The sequence below is a fragment of the Engystomops pustulosus genome, chromosome 11, assembly GCF_040894005.1.
Source record: "Engystomops pustulosus chromosome 11, aEngPut4.maternal, whole genome shotgun sequence".
Lineage (NCBI taxonomy): Eukaryota > Metazoa > Chordata > Amphibia > Anura > Leptodactylidae > Engystomops > Engystomops pustulosus.
In genome coordinates, this window is record NC_092421.1 from 10,482,704 (window position 1) to 10,507,872 (window position 25,169).

Consider the following 25,169-nt stretch of genomic DNA (forward strand, 5'->3'; position numbering starts at 1 on the left):
GAAGTATCTTCCTAACTTTGGTCCAACTTTCTTCTTGTCAAACTAAAATCTGGTTTACGACCCATTTTCTCCACTGAAACTGCCCTGAAGTCTGCAATGCCCTTTGTTCAGCCATCACTACTCTGTTCACACCTCTACCCTGGGACATCTGAGTCCCATGGCTTCCAATACCACTCTTATGTAGAAGATACACAGATCTATATTTCCGGTCCAGAAATCTCCTCTTCCAGGGTCTGTTAACCATATCCTCCTTCTTCTCTTCCAGTTTTATACAAACCATACATCATATGCACATCCAGATGTACAGCATATATACGTTACATACTTTACTATATGTATAGCATAATACATACAGGCGGTCCCCTACTTAAGGAAACCCGACTTACAGACGACCCATAGTTACAGACAGACCCCTCTGCCCCCTGTGACCTCTGGTGACCTCTCTGGATGTTACTATAGTCCCAGACTGCAATAATCAGCTGTAAGGTGTCTGCAATGAAGCTTTATGGATAATCATTGGTCCCATCACAGCAAAAAAATTTGAAACTCCTATTGTCACTGGGACAAAAGAAAAAAATTTGTCTAGAACTACAATTATAAAATATACAGTTTTGACTTAGATACAAATTCAACTTAGGAACAAACCTATGGACCCTATCTTGTATGTAACCCGGGGACTGCCTGTATATAGTGTGACAGGCCAACTGACGGGCCCCCTGAACCTGTGGGCCTCATTTCAGATATTTAGAGGCAGATTCACCTACAACACACTCCTTAAAATTTCAGTAACTTGTATTAGTAGTCACCAAGTTACAAGTGTATTTTTGTTTTTTTAGGTTATTCCCCCACCCCTCTATTCACCATTCCCCTCCCATATGTCACACCTTAAAGTGTATCCTTCAAACCCTTCCTTACCCTTCCCTTCTGTATCGGTTTGTAAGAAGAAGGTATATAATATGAGACAATGTAAAGTATTGTATTGTTTATTTGCCGTTTTCATTGTGTACAAATCATTTTATCAGAAACCAATAAAAAAAAACTATGGATTAAAAGTTGTTACTGGAGCTCAGGAAAGATGGCCGCCCCCATAACAATGTACAATAGAGGTCAACGCATCACCGGAGCAATGGTTAGACAAAAACTTTGCTTTAAAACATCTTTATTTTATCATCGTGTCACATATAGACAGAACCCCAAAAGCAATAAAATCCCCCAAATAGACTTTGTGCGCCGTACAATACAATTTATCATCCAAAGTAACAATTATAAAGAAATTACAGTATAAAAGCGTCGCCTCCTCCTCTGTTGCATTTCTCGTGACAGCAGTAAAGTGTGACCGCTCCGTTAATGTGTATTAGAAGGTGGATGGTCGCGATGGGCTTCACCCTTTTCCTGTGCACAGATCTGGCCTCATCCTCCACACTCGGACACACCTATAAGCCCCTGGGCGGTGGAGTCTCCAATTCGCCTGGACTGTAAGGGTGGTGGCACACGTGACGTTTTGAACCCTTTTTTGGGCCGTTTTAAAGCAGTCCGTTAAAAAACTGCATGCGTTTTGAAAACGCATGCATTTTTTGAAAATGCATCCGTTTTTTGGACCTTTTTTGTCTGTTTTACAATTATCTTGATGAAGATAATTGGGAAAAACTGTCAAAAACTGATGCGTTTTCAAAAAAAACACATGCATTTTTTAACGGACTGCTTAAAAAACGGCCCAAAAACGGGATCAAAACACCACGTGTGCCACCACCCTTGGGTAAGTAGATCCATAGCCATTTGGCTTATATGAAAACCAGCTGGGTACCACAGGGAAGGCTGTATATGGTGAGGGGAGAGTTTTGGGTTAAGCTACAGAGGTCTGGGGGTCTTAGATACCTCCGATCAGCAGTATGAAGGGTTTCCCCATAGATGAAGGGACCACATGGCCATACAAGGATAGCTCATCCATGTGTTTCTATGAGAGGTTTCACGTGATGATCATCGCTATGATGTCACCCTCTATAGGAGCTCCCCCTGTACACAATGGGGCACATTTACTTACCCGTTCCCTGCACGATCCCCGAGGTGCAATGTCCGACAAGGATGAAGTCAGCCGCGATTCAACAAGATCGTGCGCCCGATATCCTGCATGTGTCGCTTCCCCCCGCTCAGGTCCGCCGGAGTTCACCATCTTATTCCCGGTGCATGTAAGTGCATTGGATGCAACACAATTTGAATTTTAAATCCCCCCCTTAGCCCGAATCCGTCGGATTGTCCAAAGGCCACGCCCCCTGATTTGTGTCGCATGAAAGTCGGCGCCAAAATCGGATTGCGTGCACCAAAAAACACCGTTAAATGCAGCGCAAAATGGAAATAGTCGGGAAACCCAACCGCGGTCTCTTAGTAAATGTGCCCCAATGTATCCATAGGATGAACAGAAGTGTCCAGCGCAGATCTCCTGGCAGTGGAGACCCCCAGCCATGAAGGGGGCATACAATCCAATCTGCAGAAATCATCCTGAATTAATAAATATTACTATATATAAAATATATGCGTTCATAGAGTTATGTCACCACTGAAAATGATGTGTCTATGAAGAGGAGAATATATACGGTAACCCCAGGAACACCTATAGATCAGCACAAGGCTCCAGGATCTGGGGTGTAAGTGCACAGGTCATATGCTGGTTATGTAACTTACCTAAATCTTGCTTTGTGTCCAGGGCAGAACCTCAACTATTGAACTAGGCGATCTATTGAACGTTGCTGCCTGAGGCAAGAGGCTCGATTCGCCTCAGGGGTGGCGCAGCCCTGCTCATGGGGTTGCCCTCCCATTGCCACTGTATGGATGCACATATACTACTTAAGCTGGTATGGTTTGATCCAAAACCAAATTGGAGAAAGACAGTGGTTTACTGATCAGCAATAAACTAAGCAGCAGCAGTCAATGCCAAGCAGCAGCTCCAAAAGCAATTGCAATCACATCAACATGGGCACATTTAGGGGAAAAGGAGTCAAATATGAAAAACCATATAAACCTACGGATGGGAGGCACAAACAGTGTTTTCCCTCACTAAAAACAGCGCCTCTCCTTGGCATGTGCTGTATCTGGTATTGCAACCTAGCCCCTCTAACCTGAACCAGATTTGGGGGTCTGCATCCTGTGCTAGTGCTTGAGAGGAGAATTATGACACCCAGGGAGTTGTACCAGGTATTGTCCCCTATATACAGCACATACAGATCAGTGAGAGGACAACCAGTCGGACCCTGGAGAAATGACCATTAGATAAAGTCCCATTACAAATTTCATGAGAAGATCTCAGAAATCCACCCGTGCAGTTTCATCAGGCAGTCAGATAGTATGAGTTTAGGTAACGAAAGATCCAATTGATAATCCCACAATGATCTACAAGCCAGGGGTGTACAAGGTAACATTAGGGGGAGCTAACAGCATACTTTATAAATTGGTATATATTCAATAATATATCCTCCTAGTGGTGGTGTATAATCTGTATGTAGTGAGCTCCCCCTAGTGGTGATGTATAATCTGTATGTAGTGATCTCCCCCTAGTGGTGATGTATAACCTGTATGTAGTGAGCTCCCCCTAGTGGTGGTGTATAATCTGTATGTAGTGATCTCTCCCTAGTGGTGGTGTATAATCTGTATGTAGTGAGCTCCCCCTAGTGGTGGTGTATAATCTGTATGTAGTGAGCTCCCCCTAGTGGTGATGTATAATCTGTATGTAGTGATCTCCCCCTAGTGGTGATGTATAACCTGTATGTAGTGAGCTCCCCCTAGTGGTGGTGTATAATCTGTATGTAGTGATCTCTCCCTAGTGGTGGTGTATAATCTGTATGTAGTGATCTCCCCCTAGTGGTGGTGTATAATCTGTATGTAGTGATCTCCCCCTAGTGGTGGTGTATAATCTATATATAGTGATCTCCTCCTAGTGGGGATGTATAATCTGTATGTAGTGATCTCCCCCTAGTGGTGGTGTATAATCTGTATGTAGTGATCTCCCCCTAGTGGTGGTGTATAATCTGTATGTAGTGATTTCCCCCTAGTGGTGCCTGTATAGTCTGTATGTAGTGAGCTCCCCCTAGTGGTGACTGTATAATCTGATAGTAGTGAGCTCCCCCTAGTGGTGCCTGTATAATCTGTATGTAGTGTGCTCCCCCTGGTGGTGGCTGTATAATTTGTATGTAGTGAGCTCCCCCTAGTCGTGGTGTATAATCTGTATGTAGTGAGCTCCCCCTAGTGGTAGCTGTATAATCTGTATGTAGTGATCTCCCCCTAGTGGTGGTGTATAATCTGTATGTAGTGATCTCCCCCTAGTGGTGGTGTATAATCTGTATATAGTGATCTCCCCTAGTGGTGATGTATAATCTGTATGTAGTGATCTCCCCTAGTGGTGTTGTATAATCTGTATGTAGTGATCTCCCCTAGTGGTGTTGTATAATCTGTATGTAGTGATCTCCCCCTAGTGGTGGTGTATAATCTGTATGTAGTGATCTCCTCCTAGTGGTGGTGTATAATCTGTATGTAGTGAGCTCCCCCTAGTGGTGGTGTATAATCTGTATGTAGTGATCTCCCCCTAGTGGTGTTGTATAATCTGTATGTAGTGATCTCCCCCTAGTGGTGGTGTATAATCTGTATGTAGTGATCTCCCCCTAGTGGTAGTGTATAATCAGTATGTAGTGAGCTCCCCCTAGTGGTGGTGTATAATCTGTATGTAGTCAGCTCCCCCTAGTGGTGGTGTATAATCTGTATGTAGTGAGCTCCGCCTAGTGGTGGTGTATAATCTGTATGTAGTGAGCTCCTCCTAGTGGTGGTGTATAACCTGTATGTAGTGATCTCCCCCTAGTGGTGGTGTATAATCTGTATGTAGTGACCTCCCCCTAGTGGTGGTGTATAATCTGTATGTAGTGAGCTCCCCCTAGTGGTGGTGTATAATCTGTATGTAGTGAGCTCCCCCTAGTGGTGGTGTATAATCTGTATGTAGTGAGCTCCTCCTAGTGGTGGTGTATAATCTGTATGTAGTGAGCTCCCCCTAGTGGTGGTGTATAATGTGTATGTAGTGAGCTCCCCCTAGTGGTGGTGTATAATGTGTATGTAGTGATCTCCCCCTAGTGGTGGTGAATTATATGTATGTAGTGAACTCCCCCTAGTGGTGGTGTATAATCTGTATGTAGTGATCTCCCCCTAGTGGTGGTGTATAATCTGTATGTAGTGATCTCCCCCTAGTGGTGGTGAATTATATGTATGTAGTGAACTCCCCCTAGTGGTGGTGAATTATATGTATGTAGTGATCTCCCCCTAGTGGTGGTGTATAATCTGTATGTAGTGATCTCCCCCTAGTGGTGGTGAATTATATGTATGTAGTGAACTCCCCCTAGTGGTGGTGAATTATATGTATGTAGTGAACTCCCCCTAGTGGTGGTGAATTATATGTATGTAGTGAACTCCCCCTAGTGGTGGTGAATTATATGTATGTAGTGAACTCCCCCTAGTGGTGGTGAATTATATGTATGTAGTGAGCTCCCCCACCCTAGATCTCCCAATAGAGGTGACTAAATAATTAGTTCATTAAAAATGGATATGTGCTTTAAGCATAGAAAGTCTCAGAAACTACCAAAATATTCTAAATGATCCCAATAATGGTTACATAAGTATCTGCCCTCATCCAAATAGAGCCCATGGGAGCGCAGGTGGAATGTCCATGTGGCCGGTGTCCTGCAGGCACATCCTGACACGTAAACCCTCCATGTGATGAATGGATAGCACCCGCTGGGTGCTCAAGGACCTTGGCCTCTGTTCCCTTTCACTTTGGACTCTTTTTCTTCTTTTTCTTCAGCGCTTGCAGCCAGTTGAGGGAATGACTGAGATGGACGAGAAAAATATGGTAAAAGGATGAAAATGGAGAAGATTCAGATTATACAGACAGCAGAGGAGGTCAGAGCCAGTGAAGGGTTAATGAAAGTACGAGCAGCCACAATATCTGATATAACAAGCCAAGTATCCCGAGCACCCATTCCCCCTGATCCCACCCTTTCTGCGATACCTTGAAGAATCGGCTTTGTCTTTCCCGGGAGATGTTGGGTCTTGGCTTTCTTTGGATTCGGTTTTAGTAGTTTCATCTTCAGAGGTTTTATTTCGGGATTTCAATCGACCCTGTGATATAATCATATGAATTGTCATTATCGAGTCTTTTTTCTTTTTTTTTTTTGCCATTATAGACCCACAACTTTTCTACTTTTCTGTTGACATTCTTATAAAAGAGCTTGTATTTTGTCAGACAAAATGTATTTTTCAATGCACAACTACATATGTTCTTTCATAACTTTTCCCATGGAAGGAGCAGACTTTTTAAAGGGAACCTGTCACCAGGGACCTCATTTTCACTAAAGACAGGTAACAGAAACCTGGAGTGCACATCTGCGCCTCTCCGCCTTTTCTAAACATTTGTATTACAATATAATTGTGTGTTATAACTTACCTTGCAGCCTAACAGAATCCTCTGTGTAGTTCCAGGGGTTGGGCTTTGGTTTGGCTGCATTTTATTAAACAACATGTGACTTGTATGTGCTGCAGACTCCTCAGCTCTCAGCCCACACCTTTGTGCTCCTGTACAGCTCCTCCCTCCTGCTCCTTCACAGAGGTCACAGCCTGGTGAGCTGACATCAGTGGGGGAGGGAGGAGCTGTACAGGAGCACAAAGGTGGGGGCTGAGAGCTGAGGAGTCTGCAGCACATACAAGTCACATGTTGTTTTTTGAAAAGCATCCAAACCAAAGCCCAAACCCCTGGGACTACACAGAGGATTCTGTCAGGGTGCAAGGTAAGTTATAACACACAATTATATTGTAATGCAAATGCTTAGAGAGAGCAGAAAGGCAGATGTGCACTGCAGGTGTCATGGGCTTCTGTAACCTGTCTTTAGTGAAAATGAGGTCCCTGGTGACACGATCCCTTTAAAGGGATCACCCTCCCACAGTATAAAAGATGAAAAAGCATGAACTATACTTAATTCTAAAATAAAATGTCAAAAAACGGTAGTGGCAGCGGCGGGCTGCAAAAGTATCCAATGGGGCTTGACCCCTGGAGATGAGTGGGTGAGGGGTGTCACATCATGTTTAGTTGTATTTGTTTATGTTTGAGTTTATTTAGTCTTTTTGTGCTTTGTCTCCCTAATGCACCAACTCCCCCCCCACCCCCAAAAAAAACCATAAAACCAAACCAAAAGTTTGCTGTTTGAGGAGCCCAAAAAACTATTCCAATGCCCTTTCCTTCCCTTTTCCATGCCTTTACTACCCCTATGTCTTCTGACTTAATGTTTATGTTGTTGACTTGTTGTTTATGTTGGGTTTTCCCATAAGTTTGGCCCTATCCAGAGGATACTAACATGCTGATCGATGGGGGTCTCAGTGATGAGACCCCTACAGATCACAAGAACGGGGGATCTGTTGTACCCCAGTTGGAACCCTTGTTGCTCCCCAGGCTGCCCCATTCATCTCTATGCGGCTGATGGAGAATGTCGAGCGCCATACATGGGCAACCACCTGCCCTGCTCATCTCAGGGAGCGACAAGGGGTCAGTCTGGGGTACATCGGACCCGATCGGACCCTTGGTTTGGTGATCTGTGGGGGTCTCGTCACTGAGACTCCCACGATCAGCAAGTTAGGCCTTATCCAGTGGAGAGGGCCTGACTTTTTTTGTGGGAAAACCCCTTTAAAGTCTGTGAGGGCTTGTTTTTTGTGTAACAAATTGCACTTCGTAGTGATGACATTTCATGTTCCATACCGTGTACTGGGAAGCGGGAAAAAAATTCCAAAGGTAGTGAAATTGGTGAAACAACAGATTTGCGCCATTTTCTGGGCTCAGTTTTTACGACTTTTACTGTTTCCCCTAAATGAAATCTCCCCTTTATTTTTTGGGTCGTATGATCATAGTGATACCACATTTTTATTGTGTTTTTATACAAACATTTTAATCTTTTGCACAAAAAAAAAGTTTTTTGGCCACCTTCTGGTGCCAATAACTTTTCATACCTTGGTGAGGTGTCATTTTTTGCGGGATGAGCTGATGTTTTCTTTGCTACTAACATTTTGCAGATTGTAAAACCTTTTTAATCACTTTAATTTTTATTTGTTGCAAAATGGCGAAAAGGTGGCATTTCAAACATTTTGAGCGTGAGAGAATGGATGTAGCAGAGCTCTATTTGTGACTGTAGCAAGAGCTGTGTAAGTGAATGGATGTAGCAGAGTTGTGTGTCAGTTAATGGATGTAGCAGGACTGTGTGTGAGTGAATGGATGTAGCGGAGCTGTGTGTGAGTGGGTGCATGTAGCATAGATATATATGTGTGTGTAAGTAAATGGATGTAGGATGGCTGAGTGAGTGGATGTAGCTAGAGATTTGTGTGAGTGAATGGATGTAGCACAGCTGTGTGTGAATGAATTGATGTAGTAGAGCTGTGTGTGAGTAAATGGATGCAGGAGGGTTGAATGAGTGAATGTAGCTAGAGCCTTGTGTGAGTGAATGGATGTAGCAGAGCTGTGTGTGCATAAGTGGTTGTAGCAGAATGTGTGTTTGTGAGTAAATAGATGTAGCAGGGCTGAGTGAGTGAATGTAGAAGAGTTGTGTGTGAGTGAATGGATGTAGCAGGGCTGAGTGTGTGAATGTAGCAAGATCTGTGTGTGAGTGAATGAATAAATATAACAGACTGAGTGTCACCACACACGACGCCTCTCCAATAAGACTAGACATATTCCTATACAGGAGGCCCCCTTACTGATTATGGCGACGATCCTCCGGTTCCCCTTCCTAGAGGAAACTCATTTTGCAATCTTTCTGTCACTAAGGAGACGTGAACATACAACATGTTTTGAATTTCTTTATTGCACAATACAATGTGGCAAACTATTTTTAAATATTGATTAATGAAAGATTCCCTCTTTCCCTACTACACCCTGCCCCCTACTGTTTAATCACTATCATAGCGGGTGGTGCACACAGCGAGTGGCCATAGAATAGACTAACCTTATTCTGAAACTAGTTTATTATAAGGTGCAACTTATACTCTGAAAAATACAGTACCGTATTTTTTGGACTATATGTATATATAATCCTTTGATTTTCTCAGAAATCAAAGGTGCGCCTTATAGTCCAGCGCGCCTTATACATGAACCGTACTTACAGACAACCGCTGCCTTGAACTGTGCACAGGTCTGCCACCTGCTGGTCATTCATCCTAATAATCAGGTGCCCCTTATAATCCGGTGCACCTTATATATGAACCTAGACATTTTAGCAGGCATTTATTGATGGTGCGCCTTATATATGAACCGTACTTACAGACAACAGCTGCCTTGTACTGTGCACAGGTCTGCCACCTGCTGGTCATTCATCCTTATAATCAGGTGCACCTTATAATCCGGTGCACCTTATATATGATCCATGCTTACAGACAACAGCTGCCTTGTACTGTGCACAGGTCTGCCACCTGCTGGTCATTCATCCTTATAATCAGGTGTGCCTTATAGTCCAGTGCGCCTTATATATGAACCGTACTTACAGACAACAGCTGCCTTGTACTGTGCACAGGACTGCCACCTGCTGGTCATCCTTATGGTCCGGTGTGCCTTACATATGAACCTAGATGTTTTAGCAGGCATTTATTGATGGTGCGCCTTATAATTCAGTGCGCCTTATAGTTCGAAAAATACAGTATGTGTTTTTTCAGCTGATTTATTTTGTAGAAGATGAAATTAATAGACATGGTTTTTTTTTTTATTTGATGCCATACGCTATGTGGTACAAATGATATTTTACCTCTATTTATGTATCACAATAAAAGGTAAAATCTACCATCATAATCCACCGGCAGCACCCGTGATCGGTGGTTTTTAACCCATTTTGACTTGGACCGTCGCACCCTGTGACATCATCGGGGAGCGGCAATCTGTTACCATGACAGCTTTGTTTTAGCCCATCTATTACAATGTGCGATTTGCGCATTGTAATAGATGATATGTAAAATCCTAATATACTGACATACTGTGGTATATGGTAAAATCAATCAGACCCCCTAGGGTTAAAGTACCCTAGGGGGTCTTAAAATTGTGAAAATTAAAAAAAATTTAATAAAAAAAAATTAAATCACCCCCATTTCCCTAAATCTGATATAAATATAAATAAACAGTAAAAATCATAAACATCTTAGGTATTGTCATGTCCCAAAATGTTCGATCTATCAAAATATGATAACGATTATTCCAGATTTTTAACCCCATAATGGAAAATAGACCCCAAAGTTGAAAATGATACTTTTTCACCATTTTGCAACATTGATCAAAAGGCCGTACAGTCCCCAAAGTGGCAGCACTGAAAACATCATCTCATCTCGCAAAAAATGACACTACACAAAGCCCTGTACACGGAAGTATGAATAAGCTATTAGCGCCAGAAGACGGCAACATGAAGAATTTCTTCTTTGTGCAGGAGGTTTTAATTTATGTAAATGTATGAAAACATTATTAAACCGATATAGATTTAGTATCCGTGATCAAACCTATCCATAGAATAAAGTAGACCTGTCATTTGGGGCGCACAGTGAAAGTCGTAAAAACCAAGCCCACAAGAAAATGGCGCTAATGCATTTTTTCACCATTTTCACTGTATTTGGAATTTTTTTCCCGCTTCCCAGTACACGCCAAGGAATATTAACCTTTAAAAACCTATAACTTTTTAATTTTTGCACATAAAGAGCTGTGTGGCGGCTTTTTTTCTGCGTAACAAATCACACTTCATATTGATGGTATTGAATATTCTATGCCGTGTACTGGGAGGCAGGAAAAAAATTCCAAATGCAGTGATATTGGTGAAAAAACGCATTTGCGCCATTTTCTTGTGGGCTTGGCTTTTACGGCTTTTCCTGTGCGCCCCAAATGACAGGTCTACTTTATTCTTTGGGTCGGTATAATCACGGGGATAACAAATTTGTATAGGTTTTATAATGTTTTCATACATTTACAAAAATTAAAACCTCCTGTACAAAAATGTACAAATAACTTTTTCATACTTCGTTGCACAGAGCTGTGGGTGGTGTAATTTTTTGCAACTTTTGATTACGTTTTCAATGATATTATTTTTAGGGCTGTACGACCTTTTAATCACTTTTTATTAATTTTTATTAATTTATTTTTTCAAAATGGCTAAAAAGTGCAATTTTCGAATTTGGGCGCTATTTTCCATTACAAGGTTAAATGTCGTGAAATATTTGTTTTTATATTTTGATAGATCGGGCATTTTTGGATGCGGCGATACCTGATGTGTTTATGATTTTTACTGTTTATTTATATTTATATCAGTTCTAGGGAAAGGGGGGGTGATTTGAAGTTTTAGGTTTTTTATTATAATTTTTTTTTTTTACTTTTTTTAAATTTTTCTTTTCACTATTTTTCAGACTCCCAAAGGTACATTAACCCTAGGTTGTCTGATCGATCCTGCAGTATATGGGGATTTTCCTCCTCATTCATTACAATGGGATGATAGCACATTGTAATGAAAGGGTTAAAACTAGGCAGCCTCGGGTCTTCAATGGGGTCTCTCGGGTCTCTCCATACATCGAGACCCGACGTGCGACGTGAATACGGCGGGCGGGCGGGAAACCCGGCTAAATACCCTCACTATGAAGTGCAATTTTTTTACGCAAAAAACAAGCCCTCATAAAGCACTGTACATGGAAAAATAAAGTTATAGATTTTTGAAGGTGGGGAGTGAAAAATGGAAACGCAAAAACAAAAAAGATCATTAAGGGCATGTGTTACATCCATTTTTTATATCACAACCTTCTTAGAGTCATTACTTTGGGCTTGTTTTTTGTGGTGGGGGTGGGAGGGATTGATTGTCAGAATGCCAATTTTATTGACTTTATTTTAAGGAATTCATTTTTTATACTTTGTTTCTTTTTTATTGTTTTGTGATGCCATCTGGTCATTCTGGCCAATCATGTAGTGCTGTGCTATCCGCATTGATTATATATGAGGGATTCTTAACCGATTGCTTGCTGGTTTGGAGATGCAAGTAAACATCTAATGCAGCGAGTATAATGCTTGGAAGATCTCCTCCTCATGTAGCCTTACCTTTAGTTTAGATGGGGAGATTATGCCAGAAAATATTCCCCCTTTCTTAGTTGGGGTTTTTGCAGATGACGGAGAACTTTCGGGTGTACAGTCGCCTTTTCCCTCATCTTCTGAGTCTTTTTCTGGGAGATTTTTTGGCTCTGGAAATTTATGTGAAACAATTCAAAAATTTAGTCCCTGATGTGGAGGCAATACATAAAATAATACATACAAGACAAGTCCTTTGCCGGCCTTTCTGTGAAATCCCATATTTTCTGAGCTGTTCTGTGAAGTCTGTGTCTATTATGGATAGATTAACCCCTTAAGGACGCAGCCATTTTACAGCTTAAGGCTCAGTCTCATTTTTTAGATTCTGACCTGCGTCTCTTTATATGGTTATAACTTTTGAACTCTGTTACTTATCAAAGCGATTCTGAGATTGTTTTTTCCCCACATGTTGTACTTCATTTTAGTGGTAAATTTTGGCAGATAAGTTTTGCGTTTATTTACAAAAAAAAAGAAAAAAATGATGAATTTTTAGAAAAATTTGCCATTTTCGAAATTCAAAATCACCGCGTTTTCAGGCAGATCGATTTACCACCTAAATAACTTGCAGAATAACATTTCCCATTTGTCTACTTTACATTTTCATAATTTTTGAAATGTCTGGATAATTTATTTTGATGTCACGCGGCTTACAAATAGAATAGCGATTTTCCGTATTTTCAGAATTGACTATTTTGGGGATAAATACTGTTTGAAATCAAATTTTACATATTTAGCAACAAAAAACCCCTATATAACCAACCCATTTTCAAATCTGCACCCCACAAACTATCAGAAACAGCATTTACAAAGATTGTTAACCCCTTGAGATCTTCATAGTAATTGAATCAAAATGGCGGTGAAATTTAGAATGGTCAAATTGTGCCGGTTATACGTTCATTTAGCCCTAAAATTTACACATTTCCAAAAGATAAAAAGAGAAAACTCACCATAAAATTTGTTCTCCTGAGTGCAGCGACCCCCCACACGTGGCCGTTACTTGTGTTATGGGGGCACAGCGAGGCGCAGAAGGGAAGGAGGGCGCTGCAGCTGCCAGGATTTTAGTTTTCTCGTTGCCCCTTTTGAAGGCTATAAAATTTTCGCTTTTCCGTTATTTGGGCCATGTGATGGCATTTTTTTTGCGGGACGAGATGCTTTTTCCAGTGTTACCATTTTGGGGTTGGTATCACCTATTGTTGAAAATTTAGGAACTTTTTTTGAGGTCATGAGTAGAAAAGCATCAATTCTGTACTGGATTTTTTACTCTTTTTTTTTTTTCGTGTTCACCGTATAGCCTAATAATCATGTTATCTTTATTCTATGGGTCGATACGATTACGGGGATACCAGACATGAATATTTTTTCTTATGTTTTACTAAATTTGCCAAATAAAACCCTAATGTGGGGAAAAATCTATCATTTTTGCATCGCCGTCTTCCAAGTGGCAGAACATTGTTAGGTTTTTGGCTACAGAGCTGGTTGATGGCTTGTTTTTTGCGGGACATGTTGTTCTTTGCAACAGTATCATTCTGGAGTACATATGTTTTGTTGATCACTTTTTATTGCATTTTTGGTGGGATATAATAGGTAAAAATCATAATTTTTGGCGAGTTTTTGACGTTTTTTTTTTACGGCGTTCATCATATGGGTTCAATAGTTATTTAGTTTTATTCTATGGATTGTTATGGACGCGGTGATACTATATATGTGGGGTTTGTGTTATGATTTAGACTTTTTTGAGGGTTATATGTCTCTTTATATGTTTTGGGGCTTATGGGCATTTTTAGTGATTTATAAAGTAATTTTTTATTGAAAAACATTTTTTTTTACATTTTTTACATGATCCACCATGGGATATGAACAAGCAATCATCTGATTGCTTGTTCTTGATAATACTCTGCAATACTAATGTATTGCAGGGTATTAGCAGTGCCAGCCTATGCAGATGCATAGGCTGACACTTTGCCTTTAAGATGGCGTCTGTGACGTCAATCCCTCCAGGCTTCTCTGGGGTCCTGATCAGACCCCAGAGGAGCCAAAACAACGATGGCCCCCCCCCCCTCCCGAAAACGGTGCGCGGGGGGGGGGGGCGATCGTGGGGTAAAGACCCCCAGAAGGCATGTTAAATGCCATGGTCGCGTTGACCGCGGCATTTAACGGGTTAAACACCCGTGATCGGAGCCCACTCCGACTGCGGGTGTTAACCGGGGATGTCAACGGTAGATTACCGTTGAAATCCCGCGGCTAACGATGCCGGTTCGGCTGCTATGCAGCGCTGAACCGGCATCGTCTCTGCGCAGTAGCTGTACTGCGCTGAGCGCTATTCGCGGGACTCAGCGCAGTACAGCTACGGCGCAGAGCGCTAAGGGATTAAAGACCCTTGGTGCTGGATCTCCTTGCCAGAGATTAACTTTCTTGTAGGTCATTCAATACTACTGTGTTTTCAGATGGATGATTTACTTGTGACCTGACTCGTATCACTTCACTATTCTCTTATATTTTGAAACTCATTGGGGCAGATTTACTTACCCGGCCCATTCGCAATCCAGCGGCGCGTTCTCTGCGCTTGATTCGGGTCCGGCCGGGATTCATTAAGGTAGTTCCTCTGCCGTCCACCAGGTGGCGCTGCTGTGCTGAAGAGCATCGGAACGCGCTGGAGTTCACTGAGCCGGGATGAGTGAAGGTAAGTGCAAGCTCCGCGACAGATTTTTGTTTTAAATGCGGCGGTTTTTCCGAATCCGTCAGGTTCTCGTTCGGCCACGCCCCCCGTCACGTGCATGCCAACACCGATGCGCCACAATCCGATCGTGTGCGCCAAAATCCCGGGGTAATTCAGGGGAAATCGGCCCAAATCGGAAATATTCGGGTAACACGTCGGGAAAACGCAAATCGGGCCCTTAGTAAATGACCCCCATTAGATTTTTATGTCGTGACTCAATGGGGCTCATTTACTAAGGGGCGCACGCTGCACTTTTGTCGGACTCTTCACCTTTGGCGGGGCTAAAACGGCTTGCTCATATATCTAAGTAGTGGGTGCGCTGGGATTTTGGTGCATGTGACCCTTTTGTGGCGCAGGTGCGCTGGCTTCCATGCGACACAAACCGGGGGGGGGGCGGGCCATCGGACGATCTGACTGATTCGGACTGAGTGTGGGATTTAACTTTAAAATTATGTCGCAAACCCAAGCACTTACATGCACCACTAAAAAGATGGTGAACTTCGTTGGACCTGAGCGGGGAAGCGACACATGCAGGATATCGGGCGCACAATGCATTATCGGGTGCATTATACACGGACAATGCACTTTGTCCCCAATAACTTCAACTTGCAGCTAATTTGTTATACTTATCTCTACTTACCTGCTCCATCTATTAGGTGAAAGAGATGCTCTTCCCTAGCAGGACAGTGGGTTCCACCCCATTGGTGGGGCAGTTAATCTCATGCGGGAAGGGCTCTAGGCTGCAAGAACTTTGAAGGGGGATTGCCTAGTGTGACATTGTGGGCCAAGTGTATTTTTGACATCAGGGGCGTAACAGGGAGAGGCAGGGCCCATAGCAGACTTCTGAGTGGGGCCCCCCTTCCCACTTAAAAAATATACATATTTATTTATACACACATGCGAATTACAAACACACACATATACATATATATACATATATATATACTTATAGACATACAGGGGCAGATTTACTTACCCGGCCCATTCGCGATCCAGCGGCGCATTCTCTGCTCTGGATTCGGGTCCGGCCGGGATTCATGAAGGCAGTTCCTCCGCCGCCCACCAGGTGGCGATGCTGCGCTGAAAATCATCTCCACGCGCCGGAATGCACCACCTCGGACCAGGTGAAGGTAAGCGCTCCCCAAGCGACACTTTTTCGGTTTTCAAATGCGGCGGTTTTTCCGAATACGTCGGGTTTTCGTTCTGCCACATGTCGTGCATGCCGGCGCCGATGCGCCACAATCCGATCGCGTGCGACACAATCCCGGGGCAATTCAGGTACAATCGGCGCAAATCGGAAATATTCGGGTAACACGTCGGGAAAACGCGATTCGGGCCCTTAGTAAATGACCCCCACAGTTCTTCAATCATACACACATTTATACACTCATGCACACACATATACACACACATGCAGTGCATATACAAATATACATACATACACATAGTGTACAGTATACACATACAGTGTCAGAATCCTGGTGTACTTTTATTACTGATTGGCTCTTTCTGTCTCTTCTTGTGCTGCCCTTTTGCTCCTCACCACTAAACTTATATACACATCACATAAAGAGCATTAACATCACATATATGTTATATATGAAATGTACAATGTACAGAGTAATATGTATATAAACGTCCATTCTTCTAGCGTGTCTGGTCAGATAATGGGGCCCCCTAACACAGGGGGCCCCATAGCAGCTGCTATGTCTGCTACCGCTGTAGTTACGCCCCTGTTTGACAGTCTCATTACACTTTCCTAGAGTCATCACCCTCTTAGACGAAGACTAACAGAAAACTAAAAGTGTTGTATCCCAGGTGGACTGGCCATGCAGGAGACTAACTGATTACCCCAGTGGGCTTTGGCTCTGCCATAGTAATAGGCCCCAGCTGAAAACAACCCCACTGGAGGTGACTTTGGAGCCAGTTACTTGTCACCAAGAACAATATCTTATGAATCAGGTGAAAAGAAGACATGAGAGCATGGGACATATCATGCATGGATGGGGGACCCCTAGGGTGATACTGCCTAGAGGGTTGTGGAAATACCAACTGGCATGTGATTTTATTTCTTATTTGTTGAATTTCTTTGTGTTCTACAGTTTTCATACCTGTGGAGTCCCGGAACATCCAGTATTCAGGATCGGCCTCCTCTTGGGACGTGCAGGCTACTGTTGCAGGAGTTCTGTGAGATCTTTTTTTGCCCAGCGATGCCCTGCATCTCATTAGTGATGTATCTAGAACATTGGTGCCCTGGATGGGGAAGAGCAAACAATGTCATGAAAGGACCAAAACTACAGGTAATGAGGGGAGGACACAGGAGCCATTACTACAGGTAACGAGGGGAGGACACAGGAGCCATTACTACAGGTAATGAGAGGAGGACACAGGAGCCATTACTACAGGTAATGAGGGGAGGACACAGGAGCCATTACTACAGGTAATGAGAGGAGGACACAGGAGCCATTACTACAGGTAATGAGGGGAGGACACAGGAGCCATTACTACAGGTAACGAGAGGAGGACACAGGAGCCATTACTACAGGTAATGAGAGGAGGACACAGGAGCCATTACTACAGGTAATGAGAGGAGGACACAGGAGCCGTTACTACAGGTAATGAGAGGAGGACACAGGAGCCAATACTACAGGTAATGAGGGGAGGACACAGGAGCCATTACTACAGGTAATGAGGGGAGGACACAGGAGCCAATACTACAGGTAATGAGGGGAGGACACAGGAGCCATTACTACAGGTAATGAGAGGAGGACACAGGAGCCAATACTACAGGTAATGAGAGGAGGACAGAGGAGCCATTACTACAGGTAATGAGGGGAGGACACAGGAGCCATTACTACAGGTAATGAGAGGAGGACACAGGAGCCATTACTACCGGTAATGAGGGGAGGACAGAGGAGCCATTACTACAGGTAATGAGAGGAGGACAGAGGAGCCATTACTACAGGTAATGAGAGGAGGACACAGGAGCCATTACTACAGGTAATGAGGGGAGGACACAGGAGCCATTACTACAGGTAATGAGAGGAGGACAGAGGAGCCATTACTACAGGTAATGAGAGGAGGACACAGGAGCCATTACTACAGGTAATGAGAGGAGGACAGAGGAGCCATTACTACAGGTAAGGAGAGGAGGACACAGGAGCCATTACTACAGGTAATGAGGGGAGGACACAGGAGCCATTACTACAGGTAATGAGAGGAGGACACAGGAGCCATTACTACAGGTAATGAGAGGAGGACACAGAAGCCATTACTACGGGTAATGAGGGGAGGACACAGGAGCCATTACTACAGGTAATGAGAGGAGGACACAGGAGCCATTACTACAGGTAATGAGGGGAGGACACAGGAGCCATTACTACAGGTAATGAGGGGAGGACAGAGGAGCCATTACTACAGGTAATGAGGGGAGGACAGAGGAGCCATTACTACAGGTAATGAGGGGAGGACACAGGAGCCATTACTACAGGTAATGAGAGGAGGACAGAGGAGCCATTACTACAGGTAATGAGGGGAGGACACAGGAGCCATTACTACAGGTAATGAGAGGAGGACACAGAAGCCATTACTACAGGTAATGAGAGGAGGACAGAGGAGCCATTACTACAGGTAATGAGGGGAGGACACAGGAGCCATTACTACAGGTAATGAGAGGAGGACACAGAAGCCATTACTACAGGTAATGAGGGGAGGACACAGGAGCCATTACTACAGGTAATGAGAGGAGGACACAGGAGCCATTACTACAGGTAACGAGGGGAGGACACAGGAGCCATTACTACAGGTAACGAGGGGAGGACACAGGAGCCATTACTACAGGTAACGAGGGGAGGACACAGGAGCCATTACTACAGGTAACGAGGGGAGGACACAGGAGCCATTACTACAGGTAATGAGGGGAGGACACAGGAGCCATTACTACAGGTAACGAGGGGAGGACACAGGAGCCATTACTACAGGTAATGAGAGGAGGACACAGGAGCCATTACTACAGTTAATGAGGGGAGGACACAGGAGCCATTACTACAGGTAATGAGAGGAGGACACAGGAGCCATTACTACAGGTAATGAGAGGAGGACACAGGAGCCATTACTACAGGTAATGAGAGGAGGACACAGGAGCCATTACTACAGGTAATGAGAGGAGGACACAGGAGCCATTACTACAGGTAATGAGGGGAGGACACAGGAGCCATTACTACAGGTAATGAGAGGAGGACACAGGAGCCATTACTACAGGTAATGAGAGGAGGACAGAGGAGCCATTACTACAGGTAATGAGAGGAGGACACAGGAGCCATTACTACAGGTAATGAGAGGAGGACACAGGAGCCATTACTACAGGTAATGAGAGGACACAGAAGCCATTACTACAGGTAATGAGAGGAGGGCAGAGGAGCCATTACTACAGGTAATGAGGGGAGGACAGAGGAGCATTACTACAGGTAATGAGAGGAGGACACAGGAGCCATTACTACAGGTAATGAGGGGAGGACAGAGGAGCCATTACTACAGGTAATGAGGGGAGGACACAGGAGCCATTACTACAGGTAATGAGAGGAGGACAGAGGAGCCATTACTACAGGTAATGAGAGGAGGACAGAGGAGCCATTACTACAGGTAATGAGAGGAGGACAGAGGAGCCATTACTACAGGTAATGAGAGGAGGACACAGGAGCCATTACTACAGGTAATGAGAGGAGGACAGAGGAGCCATTACTACAGGTAATGAGGGGAGGACAGAGGAGCCATTACTACAGGTAATGAGGGGAGGACACAGGAGCCATTACTACAGGTAATGAGGGGAGGACAGAGGAGCCATTACTACAGGTAATGAGAGGAGGACACAGAAGCCATTACTACAGGTAATGAGGGGAGGACACAGGAGCCATTACTACAGGTAATGAGAGGAGGGCAGAGGAGCCATTACTACAGGTAACGAGGGGAGGACACAGGAGCCATTACTACAGGTAATGAGGGGAGGACACAGGAGCCATTACTACAGGTAATGAGGGGAGGACAGAGGAGCCATTACTACAGGTAATGAGGGGAGGACAGAGGAGCCATTACTACAGGTAATGAGGGGAGGACACAGGAGCCATTACTACAGGTAATGAGAGGAGGACACAGGAGCCATTACTACAGGTAATGAGAGGAGGACACAGGAGCCATTACTACAGGTAATGAGAGGAGGACAGAGGAGCCATTACTACAGGTAATGAGAGGAGGACAGAGGAGCCATTACTACAGGTAATGAGAGGAGGACACAGGAGCCACTACTACAGGTAATGAGAGGAGTGCACAGGAGCCATTACTACAGGTAATGAGAGGAGGACACAGGAGCCATTACTACAGGTAATGAGGGGAGGACACAGGAGCCATTACTACAGGTAATGAGGGGAGGACACAGGAGCCATTACTACAGGTAATGAGAGGAGGACACAGGAGCCATTACTACAGGTAATGAGAGGAGGACAGAGGAGCCATTACTACAGGTAATGAGAGGAGGACAGAGGAGCCATTACTACAGGTAATGAGGGGAGGACAGAGGAGCCATTACTACAGGTAATGAGGGGAGGACACAGGAGCCGTTACTACAGGTAATGAGGGGAGGACACAGGAGCCATTACTACAGGTAATGAGAGGAGGACAGAGGAGCCATTACTACAGGTAATGAGAGGAGGACACAGGAGCCATTACTACAGGTAATGAGAGGAGGACACAGGAGCCATTACTACAGGTAATGAGAGGAGGACAGAGGAGCCATTACTACAGGTAATGAGAGGAGGACACAGGAGTCATTACTACAGGTAATGAGGGGAGGACAGAGGAGCCATTACTACAGGTAATGAGGGGAGGACACAGGAGCCATTACTACAGGTAATGAGAGGAGGACAGAGGAGCCATTACTACAGGTAATGAGAGGAGGACACAGGAGCCATTACTACAGGTAATGAGAGGAGGACAGAGGAGCCATTACTACAGGTAATGAGAGGAGGACAGAGGAGCCATTACTACAGGTAATGAGAGGAGGACACAGGAGCCATTACTACAGGTAATGAGAGGAGGACACAGGAGCCATTACTACAGGTAATGAGAGGAGGACACAGGAGCCATTACTACAGGTAATGAGGGGAGGACACAGGAGCCATTACTACAGGTAATGAGGGGAGGACAGAGGAGCCATTACTACAGGTAATGAGAGGAGGACAGAGGAGCCATTACTACAGGTAATGAGGGGAGGACACAGGAGCCATTACTACAGGTAATGAGAGGAGGACAGAGGAGCCATTACTACAGGTAATGAGGGGAGGACAGAGGAGCCATTACTACAGGTAATGAGAGGAGGACACAGGAGTCATTACTACAGGTAATGAGAGGAGGACACAGGAGCCATTACTACAGGTAATGAGAGGAGGACACAGGAGCCATTACTACAGGTAATGAGAGGAGGACAGAGGAGCCATTACTACAGGTAATGAGAGGAGGACAGAGGAGCCATTACTACAGGTAATGAGAGGAGGACAGAGGAGCCATTACTACAGGTAATGAGAGGAGGACAGAGGAGCCATTACTACAGGTAATGGGAGGACACAGGAGCCATTACTACAGGTAATGAGAGGAGGACACAGGAGCCATTACTACAGGTAATGAGAGGAGGACACAGGAGCCGTTACTACAGGTAATGAGGGGAGGACACAGGAGCCATTACTACAGGTAATGAGGGGAGGACACAGGAGCCATTACTACAGGTAACGAGAGGAGGACACAGGAGCCATTACTACAGGTAATGAGAGGAGGACAGAGGAGCCATTACTACAGGTAATGAGGGGAGGACACAGGAGCCATTACTACAGGTAATAAGAGGAGGACAGAGGAGCCATTACTACAGGTAATGAGAGGAGGACAGAGGAGCCATTACTACAGGTAATAAGAGGAGGACAGAGGAGCCATTACTACAGGTAATGAGAGGAGGACAGAGGAGCCATTACTACAGGTAATGAGAGGAGGACAGAGGAGCCATTACTACAGGTAATGAGAGGAGGACAGAGGAGCCATTACTACAGGTAATGAGAGGAGGACAGAGGAGCCATTACTACAGGTAATGAGAGGAGGACACAGGAGCCATTACTACAGGTAATGAGAGGAGGACAGAGGAGCCATTACTACAGGTAATGAGGGGAGGACAGAGGAGCCATTACTACAGGTAATGAGGGGAGGACACAGGAGCCATTACTACAGGTAATGAGGGGAGGACAGAGGAGCCATTACTACAGGTAATGAGGGGAGGACAGAGGAGCCATTACTACAGGTAATGAGGGGAGGACAGAGGAGCCATTACTACAGGTAATGAGGGGAGGACACAGGAGCCATTACTACAGGTAATGAGAGGAGGACACAGGAGCCATTACTACAGGTAATGAGAGGAGGACAGAGGAGCCATTACTACAGGTAATGAGAGGAGGACAGAGGAGCCATTACTACAGGTAATGAGAGGAGGACAGAGGAGCCATTACTACAGGTAATGAGAGGAGGACACAGGAGCCACTACTACAGGTAATGAGAGGAGTGCACAGGAGCCATTACTACAGGTAATGAGAGGAGGACACAGGAGCCATTACTACAGGTAATGAGGGGAGGACACAGGAGCCATTACTACAGGTAATGAGGGGAGGACACAGGAGCCATTACTACAGGTAATGAGAGGAGGACACAGGAGCCATTACTACAGGTAATGAGAGGAGGACAGAGGAGCCATTACTACAGGTAATGAGAGGAGGACAGAGGAGCCATTACTACAGGTAATGAGGGGAGGACAGAGGAGCCATTACTACAGGTAATGAGGGGAGGACACAGGAGCCGTTACTACAGGTAATGAGGGGAGGACACAGGAGCCATTACTTCAGGTAATGAGAGGAGGACAGAGGAGCCATTACTACAGGTAATGAGAGGAGGACACAGGAGCCATTACTACAGGTAATGAGAGGAGGACACAGGAGCCATTACTACAGGTAATGAGAGGAGGACAGAGGAGCCATTACTACAGGTAATGAGAGGAGGACACAGGAGTCATTACTACAGGTAATGAGGGGAGGACAGAGGAGCCATTACTACAGGTAATGAGGGGAGGACACAGGAGCCATTACTACAGGTAATGAGAGGAGGACAGAGGAGCCATTACTACAGGTAATGAGAGGAGGACACAGGAGCCATTACTACAGGTAATGAGAGGAGGACAGAGGAGCCATTACTACAGGTAATGAGAGGAGGACAGAGGAGCCATTACTACAGGTAATGAGAGGAGGACACAGGAGCCATTACTACAGGTAATGAGAGGAGGACACAGGAGCCATTACTACAGGTAATGAGAGGAGGACACAGGAGCCATTACTACAGGTAATGAGGGGAGGACACAGGAGCCATTACTACAGGTAATGAGGGGAGGACAGAGGAGCCATTACTACAGGTAATGAGAGGAGGACAGAGGAGCCATTACTACAGGTAATGAGGGGAGGACACAGGAGCCATTACTACAGGTAATGAGAGGAGGACAGAGGAGCCATTACTACAGGTAATGAGGGGAGGACAGAGGAGCCATTACTACAGGTAATGAGAGGAGGACACAGGAGTCATTACTACAGGTAATGAGAGGAGGACACAGGAGCCATTACTACAGGTAATGAGAGGAGGACACAGGAGCCATTACTACAGGTAATGAGAGGAGGACAGAGGAGCCATTACTACAGGTAATGAGAGGAGGACAGAGGAGCCATTACTACAGGTAATGAGAGGAGGACAGAGGAGCCATTACTACAGGTAATGAGAGGAGGACAGAGGAGCCATTACTATAGGTAATGAGGGGAGGACACAGGAGCCATTACTACAGGTAACGAGAGGAGGACACAGGAGCCATTACTACAGGTAATGAGAGGAGGACAGAGGAGCCATTACTACAGGTAATGAGGGGAGGACACAGGAGCCATTACTACAGGTAATAAGAGGAGGACAGAGGAGCCATTACTACAGGTAATGAGAGGAGGACAGAGGAGCCATTACTACAGGTAATAAGAGGAGGACAGAGGAGCCATTACTACAGGTAATGAGAGGAGGACACAGGAGCCATTACTACAGGTAATGAGAGGAGGACACAGGAGCCATTACTACAGGTAATAAGAGGAGGACAGAGGAGCCATTACTACAGGTAATGAGGGGAGGACACAGGAGCCGTTACTACAGGTAATGAGAGGAGGACAGAGGAGCCGTTACTACAGGTAATGAGAGGAGGACAGAGGAGCCATTACTACAGGTAATGAGAGGAGGACAGAGGAGCCATTACTACAGGTAATGAGAGGAGGACACAGGAGCCATTACTACAGGTAATGAGAGGAGGACACAGGAGCCATTACTACAGGTAATTAGAGGAGGACACAGGAGCCATTACTACAGGTAATGAGGGGAGGACACAGGAACCATTACTACAGGTAATGAGAGGAGGACACAGGAGCCATTACTACAGGTAATGAGAGGAGGGCAGAGGAGCCATTACTACAGGTAATGAGAGGAGGACACAGGAGCCATTACTACAGGTAATGAGAGGAGGACACAGGAGCCATTACTACAGGTAATGAGGGGAGGACACAGGAGCCATTACTACAGGTAATGAGAGGAGGACAGAGGAGCCATTACTACAGGTAACGAGAGGAGGACACAGGAGCCATTACTACAGGTAATGAGAGGAGGACACAGGAGCCATTACTACAGGTAATGAGAGGAGGACACAGGAGCCATTACTACAGGTAATGAGGGGAGGACACAGGAGACAATACTACAGGTAATGAGGGGAGGACAGAGGAGCCATTACTACAGGTAATGAGAGGAGGACAGAGGAGCCATTACTACAGGTAATGAGGGGAGGACACAGGAGCCATTACTACAGGTAATCATTTACTAAGGGCCCAATTCGCGTTTTTCCAACAAGTTATCCGAATGTTTCCGATTTGTGCCGATTTTCCCTGAATTGCCTCGGGATTGTGGCGAACGCGATCGGATTGTGGCGCATTGGCATCGGCATGCACGCGACGGAAATCGGGGGCGTGGCCGTAAAAAAACCGACGGATTCGGAAAAACCAACGCATTAAAAAAAAAAAAAAAGTGCCACTTGACACACGCTTACCTGCACCCAGCGGAGGACGGTGAACTTCATTACAACCTGACAAACTTCAGCGCAGCAGCGACACCTAGTGGACATCGGGGGAACTGCGTTAGTGAATCCCGGCCGGACCCGAA

At 44.9% G+C, this 25,169-nt stretch overlaps 1 protein-coding gene across 1 annotated transcript in view; it reads right to left on the reverse strand.

Annotated features, from left to right (window-relative positions):
• Nucleotides 1-967: 967 nt before the first annotated feature.
• The window catches only part of TNKS1BP1 (tankyrase 1 binding protein 1), a 56,823-nt gene continuing 32,621 nt past the window's right edge, over nt 968-25,169 (reverse strand). The window contains exons 7-10 of the mRNA XM_072130170.1: nt 16,973-17,114; nt 12,119-12,258; nt 6,041-6,150; nt 968-5,858 (exon numbers count right to left, since the gene is read on the reverse strand). Of these exons, the coding sequence (XP_071986271.1) occupies nt 5,801-5,858; nt 6,041-6,150; nt 12,119-12,258; nt 16,973-17,114 (450 nt within the window). The 3' untranslated portion in view covers nt 968-5,800. The remainder of the gene's footprint in view (nt 5,859-6,040; nt 6,151-12,118; nt 12,259-16,972; nt 17,115-25,169) is intronic.